The 17,324-nt window shown below is 43.3% G+C and overlaps 1 protein-coding gene across 1 annotated transcript in view; it reads right to left on the bottom strand.

The window, feature by feature from the left end:
• Positions 1–17,324, bottom strand: part of PHYHIPL (phytanoyl-CoA 2-hydroxylase interacting protein like) — a gene marked incomplete at both ends in the record, with an annotated part of 45,518 nt that overhangs the window by 2,905 nt on the left and 25,289 nt on the right. Inside the window, 2 exons of the mRNA XM_083363555.1 lie at positions 3,351–3,525; positions 9,437–9,633. Of these exons, the coding sequence (XP_083219681.1) occupies positions 3,351–3,525; positions 9,437–9,633 (372 nt within the window). The remainder of the gene's footprint in view (positions 1–3,350; positions 3,526–9,436; positions 9,634–17,324) is intronic.

Consider the following 17,324-nt stretch of genomic DNA (forward strand, 5'->3'; position numbering starts at 1 on the left):
TAGAACAGGGTTTTTCAACCTTTTCACCCATTCTACCACTTTTAGGATAAGGCAATATTCAAGTACCACCAGTCACCTAGCAAGGTGTCTAAAACTTGATGACCCCCCCTCCCCCAAAAGAACAAAGGGATAAAGTACAGGCAGTCCTCGACTTATAACAGTTTGCTTACTGACTGTTCAAAGTTCCAACGGCACTGGGAAAAGTGACGTGACCATTTTTAACACTTATGACCATTGCAGCGTTCCCCGGGGTCACGTGATTTACATTCGGATGCTTGGCAACCGCTTCACGTTTATGATGGCTGCAGTGTCCCAGGGTTATGTGATCGCCTTTTGCAACCCTTTGACAAGCGGAGTCAATGGCTGGGGGGGCGCTTGTGGGGGAATCCAGGGTTCTCCAGTGGAGGGGTGGGTGGGACTGGGGTGGGCACCAGGGCATGATCCATCAGAGGAGCCTCACTATCCCTCTTGGGCTGCGCGGGGGACTCCCAGATGGTGGTGCAGGCTGCCCAGAGCCCTGGGCAGCAGAGGGCAAGCGCCCAGCCTGGCCCTCGAGCTCCCAGGGCACCAGCACTTTGCAGCTCAACCCAGTCAGCCCCAGTTTCCTGAGGGGGCGCTGGCTGCACTTACCTCCTCCTTGAGGCTTCTGGTGCTGCTTTTCTCACTCTCCTTGGCCAGGTTGCTCATGGTGGGTGCAGGAAGGCAAAGTGCCTGGGTTAGAGGGAGGCCCACTCCCTCTGCATGCAAGGAGACCTGGCTTTGTAACCAAACCGTCCTTTGCAATAGGATGGGAGACCACCAGGTTAGGCCAGGAGGAAGGGGCAAGGGGATGGTGAAAGGGCAGCAGGGCTGCTGGTGGCCAAGTGCCAAGGCAGGACTTCCCTCAGCCTTTCTCCCTCTCATTATAATCTTCCTTCCTTCCTTCCTTCCTTCCTTCCTTCCTTCCTTCCTTCCTTCCTTCCTTCCTTCCTTCCTCCCTCCCTCCCTCCCTCCCTCCCTTCCTCCCTTTCCTTCCTTCCTTCCTTCCCTCCCTCCCTCCCTCCCTCCCTTCCTCCCTTTCCTTCCTTCCTTCCTTCCTTCCTTCCTTCCTTCCTTCCTTCCTTCCTTCCTTCCTTCCTTCCTTCCTTCTTTCCCTCCCTCCCTCCCTCCCTCCCTCTTCTTTTTTCCTTCCCTCTTCATTCTCCTTTCTTTTTTCTTCCTTCCCCTCTTTCCTTCTTTTTCCTTCCTTGCTCCCTTGCCATCTTTCCTTCTTTTTCTTTGTCCTTCCTCTTTCCCTTCCTCCTTTCCTGTCCCATCTTGGATGCTCAAATGCAAAAGGGGAAACATTTCTCCATGCCTCCCTGCCTTGTGACCAAAGGCCACTTTTGCTAGTAGTCTGTGGCCACTTAAAAGACTGGCTCAGTTTATCCCGTGCTTGCCTTTAGTGGGGGCATCTGCAGACAACAGTAGAGCAAAACTGTCGAAATGGTGGCTGTGATAGTTGATCAGAGCTCCTCCGTTTTTTATGCGCAACAGCTTTAGCGTTTGGGAACAGAGTTACAGTAGCTTAGTTGCTTTTCTATTAATACCTAATCTCTTGTAGGGACGCTGCCTTGGTTTAATTCAGACTGGAAATAGAGCAAAGGAAAATATTTTTCCCCCACTCTGTTTTCCCCACTGGGAATGGCTGTTAGCAACACACAAGGAAGGATACTTTGCTAAGAGCTCACAGTTCAAGAATACCAGTGTAAACTTGGATTGCCAACAAAATTCTGTCTGCGACAAAACAGAACAGAACATTGCTTTCTCCTTTGAACTGGGGCATTTCCAACCGAATTGCCTCTTCCTTCCTTCCTTCCTTCCTTCCTTCCTTCCTTCCTTCCTTCCTCCCTCCCTCCCTCCCTCCCTCCCTCCCTCCCTTCCTTCCTTCCTTCCTTCCTTCCTTCCTCCCTCCCTCCCTCCCTCCCTCCCTCCCTCCCTCCCTTCCTTCCTTCCTTCCTTCCTTCCTTCCTTCCTTCCTTCCTTCCTTCCTTCCTTCCTTCCTTCCTTCCTCCCCTGCTTCTCTTTCCTTCCTCTGCATTCAGGAAGGGATGTTGGGAGTGGGAGAGATAGCTAGCGCTGCCACTGGCCATGCTGCCACTGGCCGTCACTATCCTACGCAGGCAGGGGCGGTCCCAGTGAAAGGGATGCCTGGTGGCTACGTGGCTAGGTCAGTGAGCGGGTGTGGTGCTGATCTACTGGTGGGGGCTATCAAAGCCAGAACCCACTCAGCCTTAGATCCGCTGGACAGCCCTGGAGCTAGCGAGGCCCCCTCCCACCGCCTCTGCCGTGTGAGCGCTGGTGTCCTGGGTGAAAGGGAAGCACTTCGCTTATCAGTGCTCAGCAGAGTTGGTCAGCAGGGATACCGGGCACTTGCTGCCTCCTCTTCACGCACCCGGGGGATGGGATGGGGGCAGCCCCTCGCTGGCCCATTCCCGCCAAAACCTCCTTTTATATTCTCTCCTCTCCCCCCACTCCTACTCCTCTCCTCTTGAGTGTAACTCCAGCTTTCGGAAGGGCCGATCAGCTGTAGCACGGTGCTGATCCTGGCGCTTCTGCCGAGCTCCGATAGCTCTGCATCTCCAGCTGTCTCTCCCTTGGGCTTGTGTGGTGCTGTCGCTGCTACAGCTCATTCCTCTCCACCCCCGCTACCACTTCTCTAGGACAGTCGCGTACCACCTGCCAGGTGCCAAAGTACCACTGGTGGTAAGCGTACCACCGGTTGAAAAGCCCTGGACTAGAAGACCTCCAAGGTCCCTTCCAACTCTGTTATTCCATTATTTTCTCAACTTTGTCCAAGTATGATTTTGGACAAAGATGAAGATCTTTCTAGATCTTCCTTTTGTGTCTTTCACTCTTCTTTCATCTGTTTATTTTGTGGTCCTTCTCCACAGCTCAGAAAACCACCTGAATCTCTCTCTCTCTCTCTTTCTCTTTCTTTCTCTCCTCCTCCCCCTCTCTCTGGATTATATATCTATTTGTCTGAAATGATGTAGGGTCTACTGCTTCTTTCATCTGTTCATTTTGTGGTTCTGTCCTCATTCTTTCTCTACAGATCAGCAAACCACCTGAATGCATTTTTTTTTCATCCTGGTCACTTACTTTTGTATTCACTTTTGCAAGAATTCAGTGCCCCTTCTATTCTCCTGTCTTCCTCACAATCCTCTGAAGCACCCAACTTCCAGTGGTTTCCCTTGACCTACTCAGTACTCAGTTCCTTGACCCAAAGTGGCCGCTCTGGCACCCAGCCATTTCTGCATCTTTTAACTGATACTTGCTTCTGACAAGCTGTCTCTTGGCCATAGGCTGGTTCTCGCAAGCAGAGGACTCACCTGCCGTACAGAATTCAATAATTTCACTCCATTCCGAAACCGTGTAGTCTCCATCCACCTGCTTGGAGGCCGTCTGCACAGCAACGGTGTACTCGGTCCGTGGGCTCAGGAACCAGTGGCCACGGACAGTCATGGGCAGGGGGACAGCTTTTGCCACCAGTTTTGTAGGCACATCCTAGTTGAGCAAGGAAAAGTAAGACAATACAAAGAGTACCAGAAGATAAGTGAGCCTCCCAACTGTTGAACTTCATCTCCCCAGTTTGGTGTTCTCCACTCTCTTGGGGAGCAGCCGTGGAGTGGACAAGTGGCATCCTGTACTAGGACACCACCACACAAACAATACAAATTGTGTAATTCATGTCAAATTATATACTTCATATTATTTCCACAATAATAGAATGATGCATGTGATATTTATCATGCCTTTCTCCAGGTGAATTAGCTTGGTTTCTTACTAAAATTCAAAGATTGTGAAATGTTATTTTCTCTTGTTGGTTGACTAACAGAAGAGAAATATTCAGGGGAAAGGAAGGAAGGAAGGAAGGAAGGAAGGAAGGAAGGAAGGAAGGAAGGAAGGAAGGAAGGAAGGAAGGAAGGAAGGAAATTGGTATTTCCTGAATGCTTCACTTACATTAGTCCCACTAACAAATGTAACATAATGGTTAGCTAGGAGAATCAGAATTATTTGCCAGAGCTGGTATTGCATTGACTGAATGTCATTAGCAAACATCTAGAAGTCCACTAGATGGCAGCAAAGTAATATTGCAAAGTCTAATCCTGAGGTTCTTGCCATCTTATGGCAATTTGAATTATTGCAGCCCAGATACAATAGTCCTAAATATAGTACAGTAGTTGGAAGGCTATAAAACTGGAGATACTGTATTTCTCCTTTTTCTTGAGAATGATGTCTAAGTACATTGAAGAGGTGGAATCAGAAGATGGTTGCAAGTATTATAGCAATTCCACATTTCACAGGCAATGAGTTCATCTTCCAACTAAGATTTCTTAAGCATTTCTGGTTTGCTATTTGGTTGGTGGGCTTCTGCAAAAGGAGATTATCAGGATGTTTCTTATAATTGACCGGACTTCTAAGGCTATTCATATTGTAAGGCAATTCTTTCAAGCATGCCATTTACCCTCCGTTATAAAGAAAGCTCCTTGGAATCTATTTATGGCAGGCCAACAGTCTGGTAATCCTAAACAGATTAAGGCAAATCAGGGTAAACACAGGATAACATATCAGTGGAAAAGTGAGCCTTCACACCAGTCTCAAACAGTCTCAAAACAAATTTCTAGAAGCAAAAACCCAATACAACCACTAAAATATTATATAGGAAATACTGCAATTAATAAAATATACAAACACCATTACTTTCCCCCTCTAATGATCTATCGTAAATGAACAGGTATAATAATAATAATAATAATAATAATAATAATAATAATAATAATAATAATAATAATAATAATAATAATAGGAATAATAGGAATAATAGGAATAATAGGAATAATAGGAAAAAAGGCCATCCTTTTTGAGTTTCTCTTCTTATCTGGTTAGAATAGCATTGCATAAATAAATTACAAGTGAGGAATACAAGAATAAACTAAATAGAAATAGCCATTTATTAAAACAGCTGCAAACAAGGGACCCTGGCTTGTATGTAATGTTATACAGATCAGGATTCAATGAACTTTCCTGGTTTGTTTTGCTGATCTAGCTGGAAGCAAAACGAGATGGCATCACACTCTCTCCGGGAAGGGCAAAATGTAGCCTCTTCAGCAGAGTAGGTCAACTTCTGAGACTGCACCTCCTTATCTTGTAATTACTGAAATATCTCCCTTATTCATACTAATGATATTCATAGATATAACTCCTTTTGATCTGAATATCCAATTCTCCAGGCAGAAGTGACCATAAGTAGCTACTAATAAGAAACATTCACTAAATAGGTAATTCTGCTAGAAGAGGGAGCGAAATGGTCTTCTTGGGGGGAAAAAGACCATGATGTGGGTGTAATATATTATACCCCAGATATATCCAGGCTATGCATGTCATTAAAGCTATGTATGTCATTCAAGCTAAGTATGTCTATATGGAGATTCTCAGTCATCCAGTTCTTCCAAAGATGCTTTTTCACAAGGCAACTGGACTTCCTTGTTAAATAAGAAAGTCCAGTTGCCTCGTGAAAAAGCATCCTTGGGACATCAAAGGGGACATATTCTGAGGCAGCAAAGCTCAGACTGTGAAGGGAAAAGGGATCTAACAAAGGGTCAAGTTGGCTGGGGGTTTTGAGAGTTGAAGGCCACCGTTTCAGCAAATATTCTGGGACCTAGAAACAGAGGACCATTAACGAAGTTCATAAAGTTCATTAGAAGCAAAATGACTCACTTGGACTGGAGGCCATTCATGGACAGGGAAGCTGTTGTTGGCATTAGAAATAATTAAGGAGAGTCTCTCCTTAACAGGCAGGGCCCTGAGGGCTGTTTTTATTGTTAGTTGCAAAGTCATGTCCGACCCATCGCGACCCCATGGACAATGTTCCTCCAGGCCTTCCTGTCCTCTACCATCTTCTGGAGTCCATTTAAGCTCACGCCTACTGCTTCAGTGACTCCATCCAGCCACCTCATTCTCTGTTGTCCCCTTCTTCTCTTGCCCTCAATCTTTCCTAGCATTAGGCTCTTCTCCAGTGAGTCCTTCCTTCTCATTAGGTGGCCACAGGAGAACAAAAGAGGAGAAAATTGCAAATGATTTTTCTAGTTTTGTGTCCAGAACCAGGCAGGTGTGATTGTGGAAGGAAGAACTAGACAGGTTCCTGAAAAGGAATCTTTAATAGAATAGAATTCTTTATTGGTCAAGTGTGATTGGACACCCAAGGAATTTAATGCTAGTCTAGAGTAAGTAAAGAAACTTGGAAACTGCAGGAGGATTTTTTTGTCCTAATTTACAATGAGTTCATTATGGTATCTGGATGATCTGAAATGCTTCTTTCCACCGGGGTGGAGTTGCCATTTGTGAGCTGAGCTAAGCTACCAACTGTCTCTTGTCTGTTTATGTCTGTTAGCCCATCCTGGTCTTCCCACAATCTCTCACATTCCTTCACACTTCCGGTGCGAGTGCAACTGCCACTTCTGATGGGTGGGGAAGAAGTGAGAATATGCTTGGGTGTGCAACAGCCGGACTAGTACCAGTTGCTCATTTGCTTGCCCACCTGGTTCAAAACAGAGATGGCAGTTCTAGTCCCAGCAATCAGCTATCCTTGCCCTTCGGATCTTTTCAGGAACAAAAGACACCACTACCAGCCAAAGAGACAACTCTGTTGTCATAGTCCCAGTGCTGTGGAATTTCCTCCCAAGAAAGGAGATTTTCCTTTCTTCTCTCCAAAAGGAATAAAGGTAGTCCTCAGCTTATGACCACAGCTGATCTCAGAATTTATGTTGCTAAATGAGAAATTTGCTAAGTGAGGGTTGCCCCATTTTACGACTTTCTTGCCACATTTGTTAAGTGAACCACTGCAGTTGTTAAAATGGTAACATGGTTGTTAAATGAATCTGGTTCCCCCCCCCCCCCCATTGACTTTGTTTGTCAGAAGGCTGCAAAAGGGGATCGCGTGAGCCCGGGACGTTGCAACTGTCATAAATGTGAGTCAGCTTTCAAGCATCCAAATGTAAATCACGTGACCCTGGGGATGCTGCAATGGTCGTAAGTGTGAAAAATTGTCATAAGTCACTTTTTCCAGTGCAGTTGTAATTTTGAACCGTCACTAAGCAGACTGTTGTAAGTCGAGCACCACCCATATAAGATTGATCTGCTCAGGAGCAGAGCACTTTCTCGATGTGCCTTTTAAATGGAGATCTGCATATGTTTTTGTGGCCTCTAAAGACATTAATAACAACGATAATGAAAACACCATGATGGCACAGTTGCCAAACTGCTTCACTGGAACATCTGTAAAAATTATCATGACAACAAGTTGGTGAGAACACACAAGTTGAAAAGGTAGTTGAAAAATGAACAAGTTAAAATATTGGGGGATTTCTGAATATAAAAGTTTTGGCTCATAATACACCAGATATAACTGTGGTTGAACTGAAGGAAGTGTGTCTAATTGATGTGCCAATATCAGGAGATAGTAAATGGCAAAGTATTAAGATCTGAAAATCAAAGTGGAAAGACTGTGGCATAAACCAGCTGTGATGGTCTCAGTGCCTCTCCAAGAAACCAAAAATATCCAAAAAACCTTGGACGAAACTTAGAAAACCTGTGCATTGACACAATTGCCATCTGTCAGTTGCAAAAGATCACACTGCTCAGGTCTGCACCTATACTAACCCCAATACATTACAACATTCCAGGTTCTTGGGAAGAATGTGATGGTTATGAAGGCCAACACCAACTAAAAAGCAGCAATGATGACTTCACATTGTTGTGTATATAAATAAATGACATTTAGACTTGCAATGCTAGACTGACATAAAGTCTAGATTGACACGAGTCCAAGACTTTGGAGGTTCATATTTGCACCTGGAACTCTTTTGTTGACATAACACATTCCTACCACAATTGGAGTGAAAAAAAGAAAGACTAATAATTTTGGGAGGAGATGTGTTAAGGCAGCTTTATTTGGGCTAAATAATTTTTGTTGCTTTTATAAGAGCCACTGATTTAACCTATTCACATCTTCAGGGTCAGCATTTAAAAATACATTATCAGCTGTCAAATGTTTATTTATCCTTTAAATGCATTTTTTCCCAAAGCACTTTACAGGGCAAACACTTGACATTTTGGTATTGACTGCCTTTCTTTTTAAATAGAATCTTTTCCTCTGTCTGAAGCACAAAGCCAAGCAACATTAATGTAAAATTATCCACACCGAATAAGATTCAGTAACTGAATGATGTACTTGACCATTTAAACAACAACAGCTTGATAGCAGCGGAGAAGCTATTTTACTATTGCAATTATTACTTACAGAGAAACAAATATAATCTCAAGAAGACAATGGTTCAAAATGCTTTTCCATTCTCTGTCTTTATATAATTATTTTTTTTGTAAATATGGGAATTACTGAGACATTTGAAGTGGGTACTATCTAAGAAAGTTTCAAAACCAGTTGGACTGTTTCCTAAAAAAATTCTTGATGGTCATCCTCTGTCCATAGTACTGCTGTTCACTACTGTTGACTTGGTGGCATGTACCTAATTATGGAGTCATAATAGAAGTACAGTAGATTGGCATGAACTGAGCTGAAGGTTCAGACAAAAATTGAACTTCCCACTGTTTCTGGGACCTTCAACTCAATTCATGCCAAGCTTGAGTTAAAGTTATATTGATGTGGGCTTCCTGCTTGCTATTCCAAATCCAACAAATAATAATGTATCTGTTCTTCCCACTGGTCAATAGCACTAGCTCAGTATCACCTATCGTTTGCGTACTGGCTCAACCAGGGCTCAGCATCTCATGAGGCAGAATCAAATCCATCTAGATATACATATAAATGCATCATATTAGGAAAGCAACTTGCATAAAATATTGGGAGGATACGCAGATATGTACGTATTAGCAGAAATGCATGTCAAAATGCATACTTTCAAACACATTTCATGCAACTGTTCATCTCAAAGATTATATGGAAATGATCAAGTGACTATATACAAGCCTGAATTAATCCCCCATAACCATAATGGGGTTTCCTCTGTACTAAATATGTAAAGGATTACTACTGTAACAATCCTAGGGTAAAATCCAATATGACATCTTCACTGTTAATTTTCCCCAACTTTGCAGGAAAGACAACTACATCAAATGCCTATTAAGTCTCTGATGAATTATAACATATAATGGTCTGGATTAGACAGAGGTACCAAACCACTGCAAGGATGTTAGGAAAATTTAAGTCTGAGGTAGAAGACTAGACCTGGGCTTCCCTTTCTTTGGGAAAAACTTTTTGTGTTAGCAATTTAAAATTGCTAACCTTTTCCTAATACTATGGGTAGCGATATTATGAGGATTTGAGTAGAGAAATCAGAATTCTGCATTGCTCGGTGCTTCATGCAGCTTCCTCTGCCCACAGGAATGGAGGACCTACCTTGTGCTTAAATTTGTTGGAATTCTTGTTCTCTTTCTTATTTAGATCAATGAAATAGTGAGTGATGCGTTCCTTTGACTTGGAGTCCATGTCCCACGAAATCTTGAAAGAATCACAAGTGATGTTGCTAATCTTGATGTTGTGAGGAACCGGGAGCTCTTCCATCTCGGCAATCCCGCTGTCTTGCGACTTGTTCCCTGCAGAGGTGTGGATAAAACGTAGCCCTGGTTAAAGGGAGCACGACTGGAGAGCACAGTTCAGCGTGCATTCCTCGGGGTTTTAGAGGCAATAGATCAGGGGTCTTCAAACGTGGCCCTTTTATGACTTGTGGACTTCAACTCCCAGAATTCCTCAGCCAGCTTTGCTGGCTGAGGAATTCTGGGAGTTGAAGTCCACAAGTCATAAAAGGGCCACGTTTGAAGACCCCTGCAATAGATACTGGCAGATGGGGTAAAGACCTAAGATTAAGTTGGTGAACATAAGATTTGCAAAAAACAACAACAACAGAGTTCAAGAGATGGAGCCTTGTCCCCCTAGCAGACAACTTAGTTGCAAATTGGGGTTTCAAGGAGAGGCAGCAGCATATTACTTTTACTTACTTTTACTTTTATTAAATTTGTATACCGCCCTTCTCCTGAAGGACTCAGGGTGGTTAACAGGGCATATATAAATAACAATACAAAAATTAAAAAGGAATTAAACAAATGCCCAATTAAAAATTACAATAACAATAAAAACCCATTAAAAACCCTAAAGTTCCCCATCAGGCCAGGCCAGCTAGTTCAAATAAGTGGGTCTTCAGACCGTGCCGGAAGGAGCGAAGGTCCGATGCCATCCGGAGCTCAACCAGTTCCATAACGCCGGAGCGCCCACAGGGAAGGCCCTCCCCCTGGGGGAAGGCCCTCCCCCTGGGGGGCCACCAGTCGACATTCCCTGACCGGAGGCACCCTGTGTCATGTCTCATAATTGGAATATTTTTAGCCAAGGCAACTATAGAACTGGACCAAGCAACTTAGTTCTGGATATTGGATAGGTTGGTAACTGGAGCTGGGCATTGTCACTGTTCCATGCCCCATAGCAGAGCATCTTGGGCCCGACTGCGACAGAGGAGGGCAGCGGCTGACTCAAAATGGGCAGCTGATGTGAGTTGTGAGAGTGATGCTTTTCAAATGGTGAAGCTTGGCTCACCCATCCGGTAAAACAATGTCCCATCTAACATTCAAAATACTGCCATCTTTTCTGGATTTCAGAACAGAGTATAAGGACCTGCCTCCATTTCCCTATCTTTTAAGCAATCTAGGGGCTCTGACATGTTTCTTTTCTTTTTTTTATTGAAAAGCTTTACAAAATTTTAATAATAAACCCCCCTCCCCATCAACCCTCCCCCCTTCCCTCCCAACCCCGGACTTCCCAAAGCAGAATACAGGGTATTACATATAGCAATCTTATGCAAACATATGCTAAATATCTATTACAACGTTAACAAACCTTCCACACTTTAACTCCCTCATAACAAAACTAAAGTAATTATAATAACACTTCTATAATTGTTAAGAATTATTCATATGCTATTTGAAACTTTTTAGTCCCATATTTGTTCTGAATATAATTAATCCATCTTTTCCATTCCAAAATATTTTTTTCCTGTGACTGTTCTTTCAAATAGGACCCAGATTGTTGGGGGCAATTAAGCTGACTTTGTAATAATGCCGCTTGGGGTGTGTGTGAAAGCCCTAATAAGCAGGCATATACATAGAATGAAGGCTACTGCTAAGCTTGTAAGCCACCCTGAGTCTTCGGAGAAGGGCGGGATATAAATGGAATTTAAAAAAAATATGCTGAAACTTTTGCCATTTCAGCTATATCCATTACTTTAAATATCCATTGTTCTATTGTAGGTAAGTCTTCTTTCTTCCAAGTTGCGCCACCAACAGTCTGGCTGCCGTTATTAAGTGTAAAATTAATTTAGTTTCTATAACAGTACAATCCAAAATAATCCCCAGTAAAAATAACTGTGGAGTAAATCTTATCTTTTTCTTAAAAACTTTCTGAAGAATCCACCATATTTTTATCCAAAAGGCTTTAACATTTTTACATGTCCACCATGTACCCACTCATTTGGGGATGGTGGGAGGTCTTTCCACGCTACCAAGTATTGGGTCGAACCATAATGTTTCCTGGAGTCTAATATCTCTTTAATTTCAAAATGTTCTTCCCCTTCTACCATAATGGGCTGTGGGGGGGGAGGCTTTTGATGGCTTTAAGGGAAAGATTAGCTCCCACTTAAGCAGACTGCAATGAAACATAGGGTGGACTTGTCTTAATGGCTTTGGGAGTTCCAATTCCACTGTTACTGGGTTAATTATGCGTTTTATGAGGAACGGTCCTATGAATTTTGGCCCCAGCTTTTTTGAGGGCTGCAAAGACTTTAGGAATTTGGTTGGGAGATATACTTTTTCCCCTATTGTTTCATTTCGATTCATTTTTTATTTGCCTGTGCTTTATAAGCTTCCCTCGCCTCAACCAAAGCTTTTCTAACCACAGACCAGGTGTTTTGTAGCTGCTTAATCCACTCCTTCAGGGAGGGGATGGTGGGTTCATTGACAGGTAACTCAGGCATCAGGTTAAAACTCTGTCCTGTCGCCACCTGAAATGGGGTGTAACCAGTACTTGAATGCACTGCGTTGTTGTATGCCATTTCCGTGAAAGGTAGCAGCTCGGTCCAATTGTCTTGTTGGTAAATTATGAAGCACCTCAGCTATTGTTCTAGTACTGAGTTTGAACATTCTGTCCCACCATTCGTTTGCGGATGATAACTAGATGACAGGCCTTGACTGGTACTGAATAGGTCCAAAAATGCTCTCTAGAACTTTGAAGTAAACTGAGCCCACCTGTCTGATATAATGCATTGTGGGGGCCCATGCAGCTGGTAGATATGTAGCACAAACAATTTGGCCAAGGCTTTAGCGGTGGAAATTTTCTGGCAGGGTATGAAATGGACCTGTTTGGAAAATAAGTCTGTCACTACCCAAATATCAGTGTTTCCCACGCTCCTTGGCAGTTCTACTATAAAATCCATAGAGATCTCTCTCCAGGGTGCTGAAGGGCTGGCAACTGCTTGTAATAATCCCAGTGTTTTCCCCTGTCTCCATTTAGCCGCTGCACAGACGGGGCAACTAGCCACATAGCTTTTTTATAGACAGCCACCAGAACTGCCTTTTAGTCAGATGGAGAGTTTTCACGAACCCGATGCCTGAGTTACCTATCAGATCCCGCCTAACGTAAGGACCTGCCTCCATTTCCCTACCAAGAAAGCAGAACTCTTGAAACTTGCATCATTTCAACTTTTATCGGCAGGAAAGCTAAGCGGGATCTGAGAGCTTCCTGCCTGAATCAATAGGTTAAACCTGCGAAATATTAACCCCACCCGAACTGTCCATCTGGTCGGCTCAAATAGGCCAATCCATAGGTGACATTAAGCCGTGGGAAACAAGTTGATAAGGCGCCTCTCTCAAGGTTTGCAGGTCTTCGCAGTTTCCTCCCTCTGCACCGAGATAAGGCAAATGGCCCCGAGGCATTCCATTCACACCCCAAAGAGGATACATCAAAGAAGATAGGGGAAGCGTGCACTACAAACACTACAAGCCCTTTTACCCTCCCCTCCTCCCCCCCAGGACAGTGGTAGAACCCATCAGTTTAAGCACAGAGAATATAGAGAATGATACAATTGAGGGAATTATAAAATTAGGGTTCTGACACAGAGTTGCTATTATGTTGAATTTACCCTCTTGTCCCAAAGGTGCTTTTTCCAAAAGGCAACTCGACTTTCTTGGTTTTTTCCTTCACATTTCACTTTTTATCCAAGAAGCTTCTTCAGTTCTTCTGAAACTTATTGGATGAGAAAAACCAAGAAAGTCCAGTTGCCTTTTGAAAAAAAAACACCCACCTTTGGGACAGCCATGAACTGGATAATGGAGAATCTTCATATACAAATTTCTCTGGTTATTTACTTCCAGTTTGAGAGCCAAAAAACTTCTCTGACTCAAGGAACAAAGCTTTTTGATTAGACCACCTCTCCTTTCTTCAGAGCAGCTCAGTGGAAGAGACATTTGCTAAGTCTGAGCAACTGAACATATCAGCAATCCATCTCATTCTTGTATGTGAAAACAAGCAAAGCAAAGGGTTGAACTCAACTTGGCACCTTTTTCCTACTAGCATTCTCCCCAAGCTTTCCAATTAATTATCAGTTAGGAGTATTCAAAAAGTTTCACTTGTCACTCATCCAAAAACATGAAGCGCTACATTCTACTCTAGAATAAACTTACATATTACAATATGTTGTAATATTGGTTACCATGCAATTCTAGGTAGAGTGAGGATGAGGGTCAGACATAGCTAAGTAAGACCTGGGAAATGTGTTTCTTTGTACATAGATCATGAGCATTGATATGCACACTAGTACTTGCCATCAAGACCCACTTAATTGTTTTTCATGATTAAAGGTTTGTCATCATTGGGTAGGGCTTAATGGGCCAGTTCAAAGATAATCGAGAAAAAGCAGAGCTGAGCCACTGTGATTTTTAAAGTTACCCAGAGAGAATTATGAAGTAATTAAAGTCAGATAGAACATTTATTATTTAAAAAACAACTCTTTTGCTAATTTAAGTTCGACCTACTAATTGTCAGCCTGGGAAAAATGAGCACAAAAATTAATTGCAGATTTCGAATAGGGCTATTTCAAAGGTTCTTGAATTCTTACAAGCAGGAATATCAGCGTTTGATATTCATAATCATGACTGGAATTCAGTCATGTAATTTGATCATGGAATCTCTTTACTGGACCTTGGAGAAAGCAGTTCTCCATTCTACCTGAAATTCTTCGCCAAATCTCAATTTTTTTTCCAGAAGAGTTGGACAACCACCTCACCTTTTTTTCAAGTGAGGACGCTTCCGGAAATATGGGAGGAATTTTTTAAAAAGCCCATGGCATAAGGACAGCTCAGGCACACAACCCTGGATACTTCTCAAAAGCAGCAACAATGATGGCAAATAACAATTTTGTGGTGCTGCTCTATCAGACCAGAGATCTACTAGGTAACAGCCCTTATTAGCTCACCTTGAATGATCTGAAAAGCTAAGCAAGACCACACCTGGTTAATACTTGGAAGAGAGACTGTCAGGAAACTGTCAGGCTAGATGAGGAAGTCCAAAGAACAACCTAGGAGAAGACAATGGAAATGCCAAGAAATCAATCTGAGGATGTCCCTGAAGCCACGAGGCCTGGAGCTCCACTCTGAGCAGACTTTGTTCCATTGCAAGACGAGAACAGCCAGACAGTTTTCCAAAATCCTTGATACAAGAATTGGGATGTGCTTTACAAAGGGCCACAATCTGGCCAGAGTGAAGTCTTTGGGATCTTCCTTAACTATCCCAGAAATCAAGTACTTGTTGATTACACCTTTTCCCTTGAAATCAAAAGGTTTAAAAATATCTTGATCTTTAACTGAAGCTTGGCTTAATCACTTAAAAACCTGAGCTTTGGATCTCAAACATACCTAACATAAAAGATGTTATGTATCAGGAACAAGGTCCACCAGCAAATTAAAAAGAAAAAGGAAAGAAAGGCAGCATCTACTTCAAAGGTAAAGGTAAAGGTTTCCCCGCACGTGCGTGCTAGTCGTTTCCGACTCTAGGGGCCAGTGCTCATCTCCGTTTCAAAGCCGAAGAGCCAGTGCTTGTCCGAGGACGTCTCCGTGGTCATGTGGCCAGCATGACTAGACGCCAAAGGTGCACGGAACGCTGTTACCTTCCCACCATAGTGGTCCCTATTTTTCTACTTGCATTTTTTTTACGTGCTTTCGAACTGCTAGGTTGGCAGAAGCTGGGACGAGTAACAGGCGCTCACTCTGTTACGCAGCACTCGGGATTCGACCCGCCAAACTGCCGACCTTCTGATCGACAAGCCCAGCGTCCTAACCCACTGAGCCACCGCGTCCCTATCTACTTCAAAAGACCTCCACAAACGAGGTGTTCACCTTGGTCAGGAAAGAGAATGGAGATGTCTCTATTCGAGCTTCTGTGACTTCAAAAAGTCCCTGCCTGGAGCTGTGCCTCAAGACAGGTCAAAACAAAATGGAAATGTACTTGCCTTACTGAAAAACAGAAAATGAATCTTACGAACAGGAGGAGAATAAAATAACACACCATGGTAAACTGTTGTCGAATGTGTGAAAGCATCTGACTTTTTCCCCACTTTTGACTTTTTTTGTTTTTAATTGTAATTGTCTGCTTCACTGCCATTTTGGTGTGGTTTGTAAACCGAATGCTCTTTCCCAATGGAAATAAAATATTGTATTTTTAAGGCAATAAGCCACGGGCATCCTCAAGGGGGAATGAGAAAAGCCAACATGGCTATCGTGACTGTGGCATCCAGGCCCTGCCTCTATTTTAATGCAGGTGTGGCACCCTTAGAAAATGGACAGGGTCTCAGTTGCACGGCAGCTTCCCTTGTCTACCTTTTAACACAGGGGTGTCGAACTCAATTTCACTGAGGGCCACATCAGCATTGCGGTTGCCCTCAAGGGCTGCGTGGGTATGGCCAGGGTGGGCGTGGCCTACTGGGTGGGCATGGATAGAGTGGGTGTGGCCTACTGGGTTGGTGTGGACAGCTCTACATCGTTGGCATCAAGGGTGCCTATGGGGGCCTGGGCAGGAGTGGGACAAATCTGAGGGTCTCTGGCAGGAGGAGGGTCTCTGGGCCAGGGCCAAGGCAGTGGGGGCCGTTCCCTCACTGTTTCCAGGATGGCTTCGCGGGCCGCATGAAACCACTTCGAGGGGCGGATCCGGCCCCCGGGCCTTGTGTTTGACATGTCTGTTTTAACACTTCTGAAACACCCCCTTCCTCCTCTGAATCTAGTCTGCTGAAAGTGATGGACGCCTCACTTCCTGGTGGCCCTCTGAACTTGGAATGCATTTTTGCATCTTCTGCAGGGTTACAAGCCAGATCTCTTAAAGAGAGAGAGAGAGAGACCCCTTCAGGCCTGGGCCACTGGTTGCAACACAGCTTTAAGCAGTGGAGGAGCCCCAAATTGTCTCCAGAAGTAATAATAGCCATGATGGGGTAAGGAGATTACGGTTAAGTCCACGGAGATGCTGCTGTTATGGTCTTCCTGTTATAGAAATGGCTAGTAAATACTATTATGTAAAAGTAAAACGTTTTCATTGTATGTGATTACCTTATTCTACTCTGTCAAAAGGAGTCCGAAATCAATGCTTCTTCTTCTCCTTTCCCCTTTACTCTACACTTTTCCCTCTTCCTCCCGTATTTTCTCATTATTTTCATTTTTCTTTATATTTCTGCATTTTATATTTTGATAAAGTAAAAAAAAATACTTGAATGGAGATGCTGTAACAGTCATAAGTATGAAAAGTCACAAGCCACTTTTTTTTAGTGCCGTAGTAACTTTGAATAGTCGTTAAAAATGGTTGTATCTCAAGGACTAAACTACGGCATGGGAAGTGAGCATGAATTCTAGTCTTCACGAGCAATTTTAAGCGGACATGGCTTTCAAACCCCAAAGACTGATATATATAATCATCAGGGCAACTGATTTCAATTGTTCTATACCGAAATGAATTTCCTTAAACGCTAAATCTGCCTTGTTTATCTTTTAACTAATATTTACAAATTTAAGGCTGAGTTCCCAACTGACACAATAGACTGAACAGTTTGAGGAACATATTTATCCAACGTAAGAAATACATTTCTTTCCCTCTCCATTTTCCTCTTAATGAAAGCTCTGTGTTTTTCATGGTCTGGTACTTTTGACGTCTGCCTTCTTCTTCCTTGGCTTAATGAGCCATTTCTTTGCTTATCACACAAACACAA

This window comes from Vipera ursinii, assembly GCF_947247035.1.
Source record: "Vipera ursinii genome assembly, chromosome: 5".
Classification (NCBI taxonomy): domain Eukaryota; kingdom Metazoa; phylum Chordata; class Lepidosauria; order Squamata; family Viperidae; genus Vipera; species Vipera ursinii.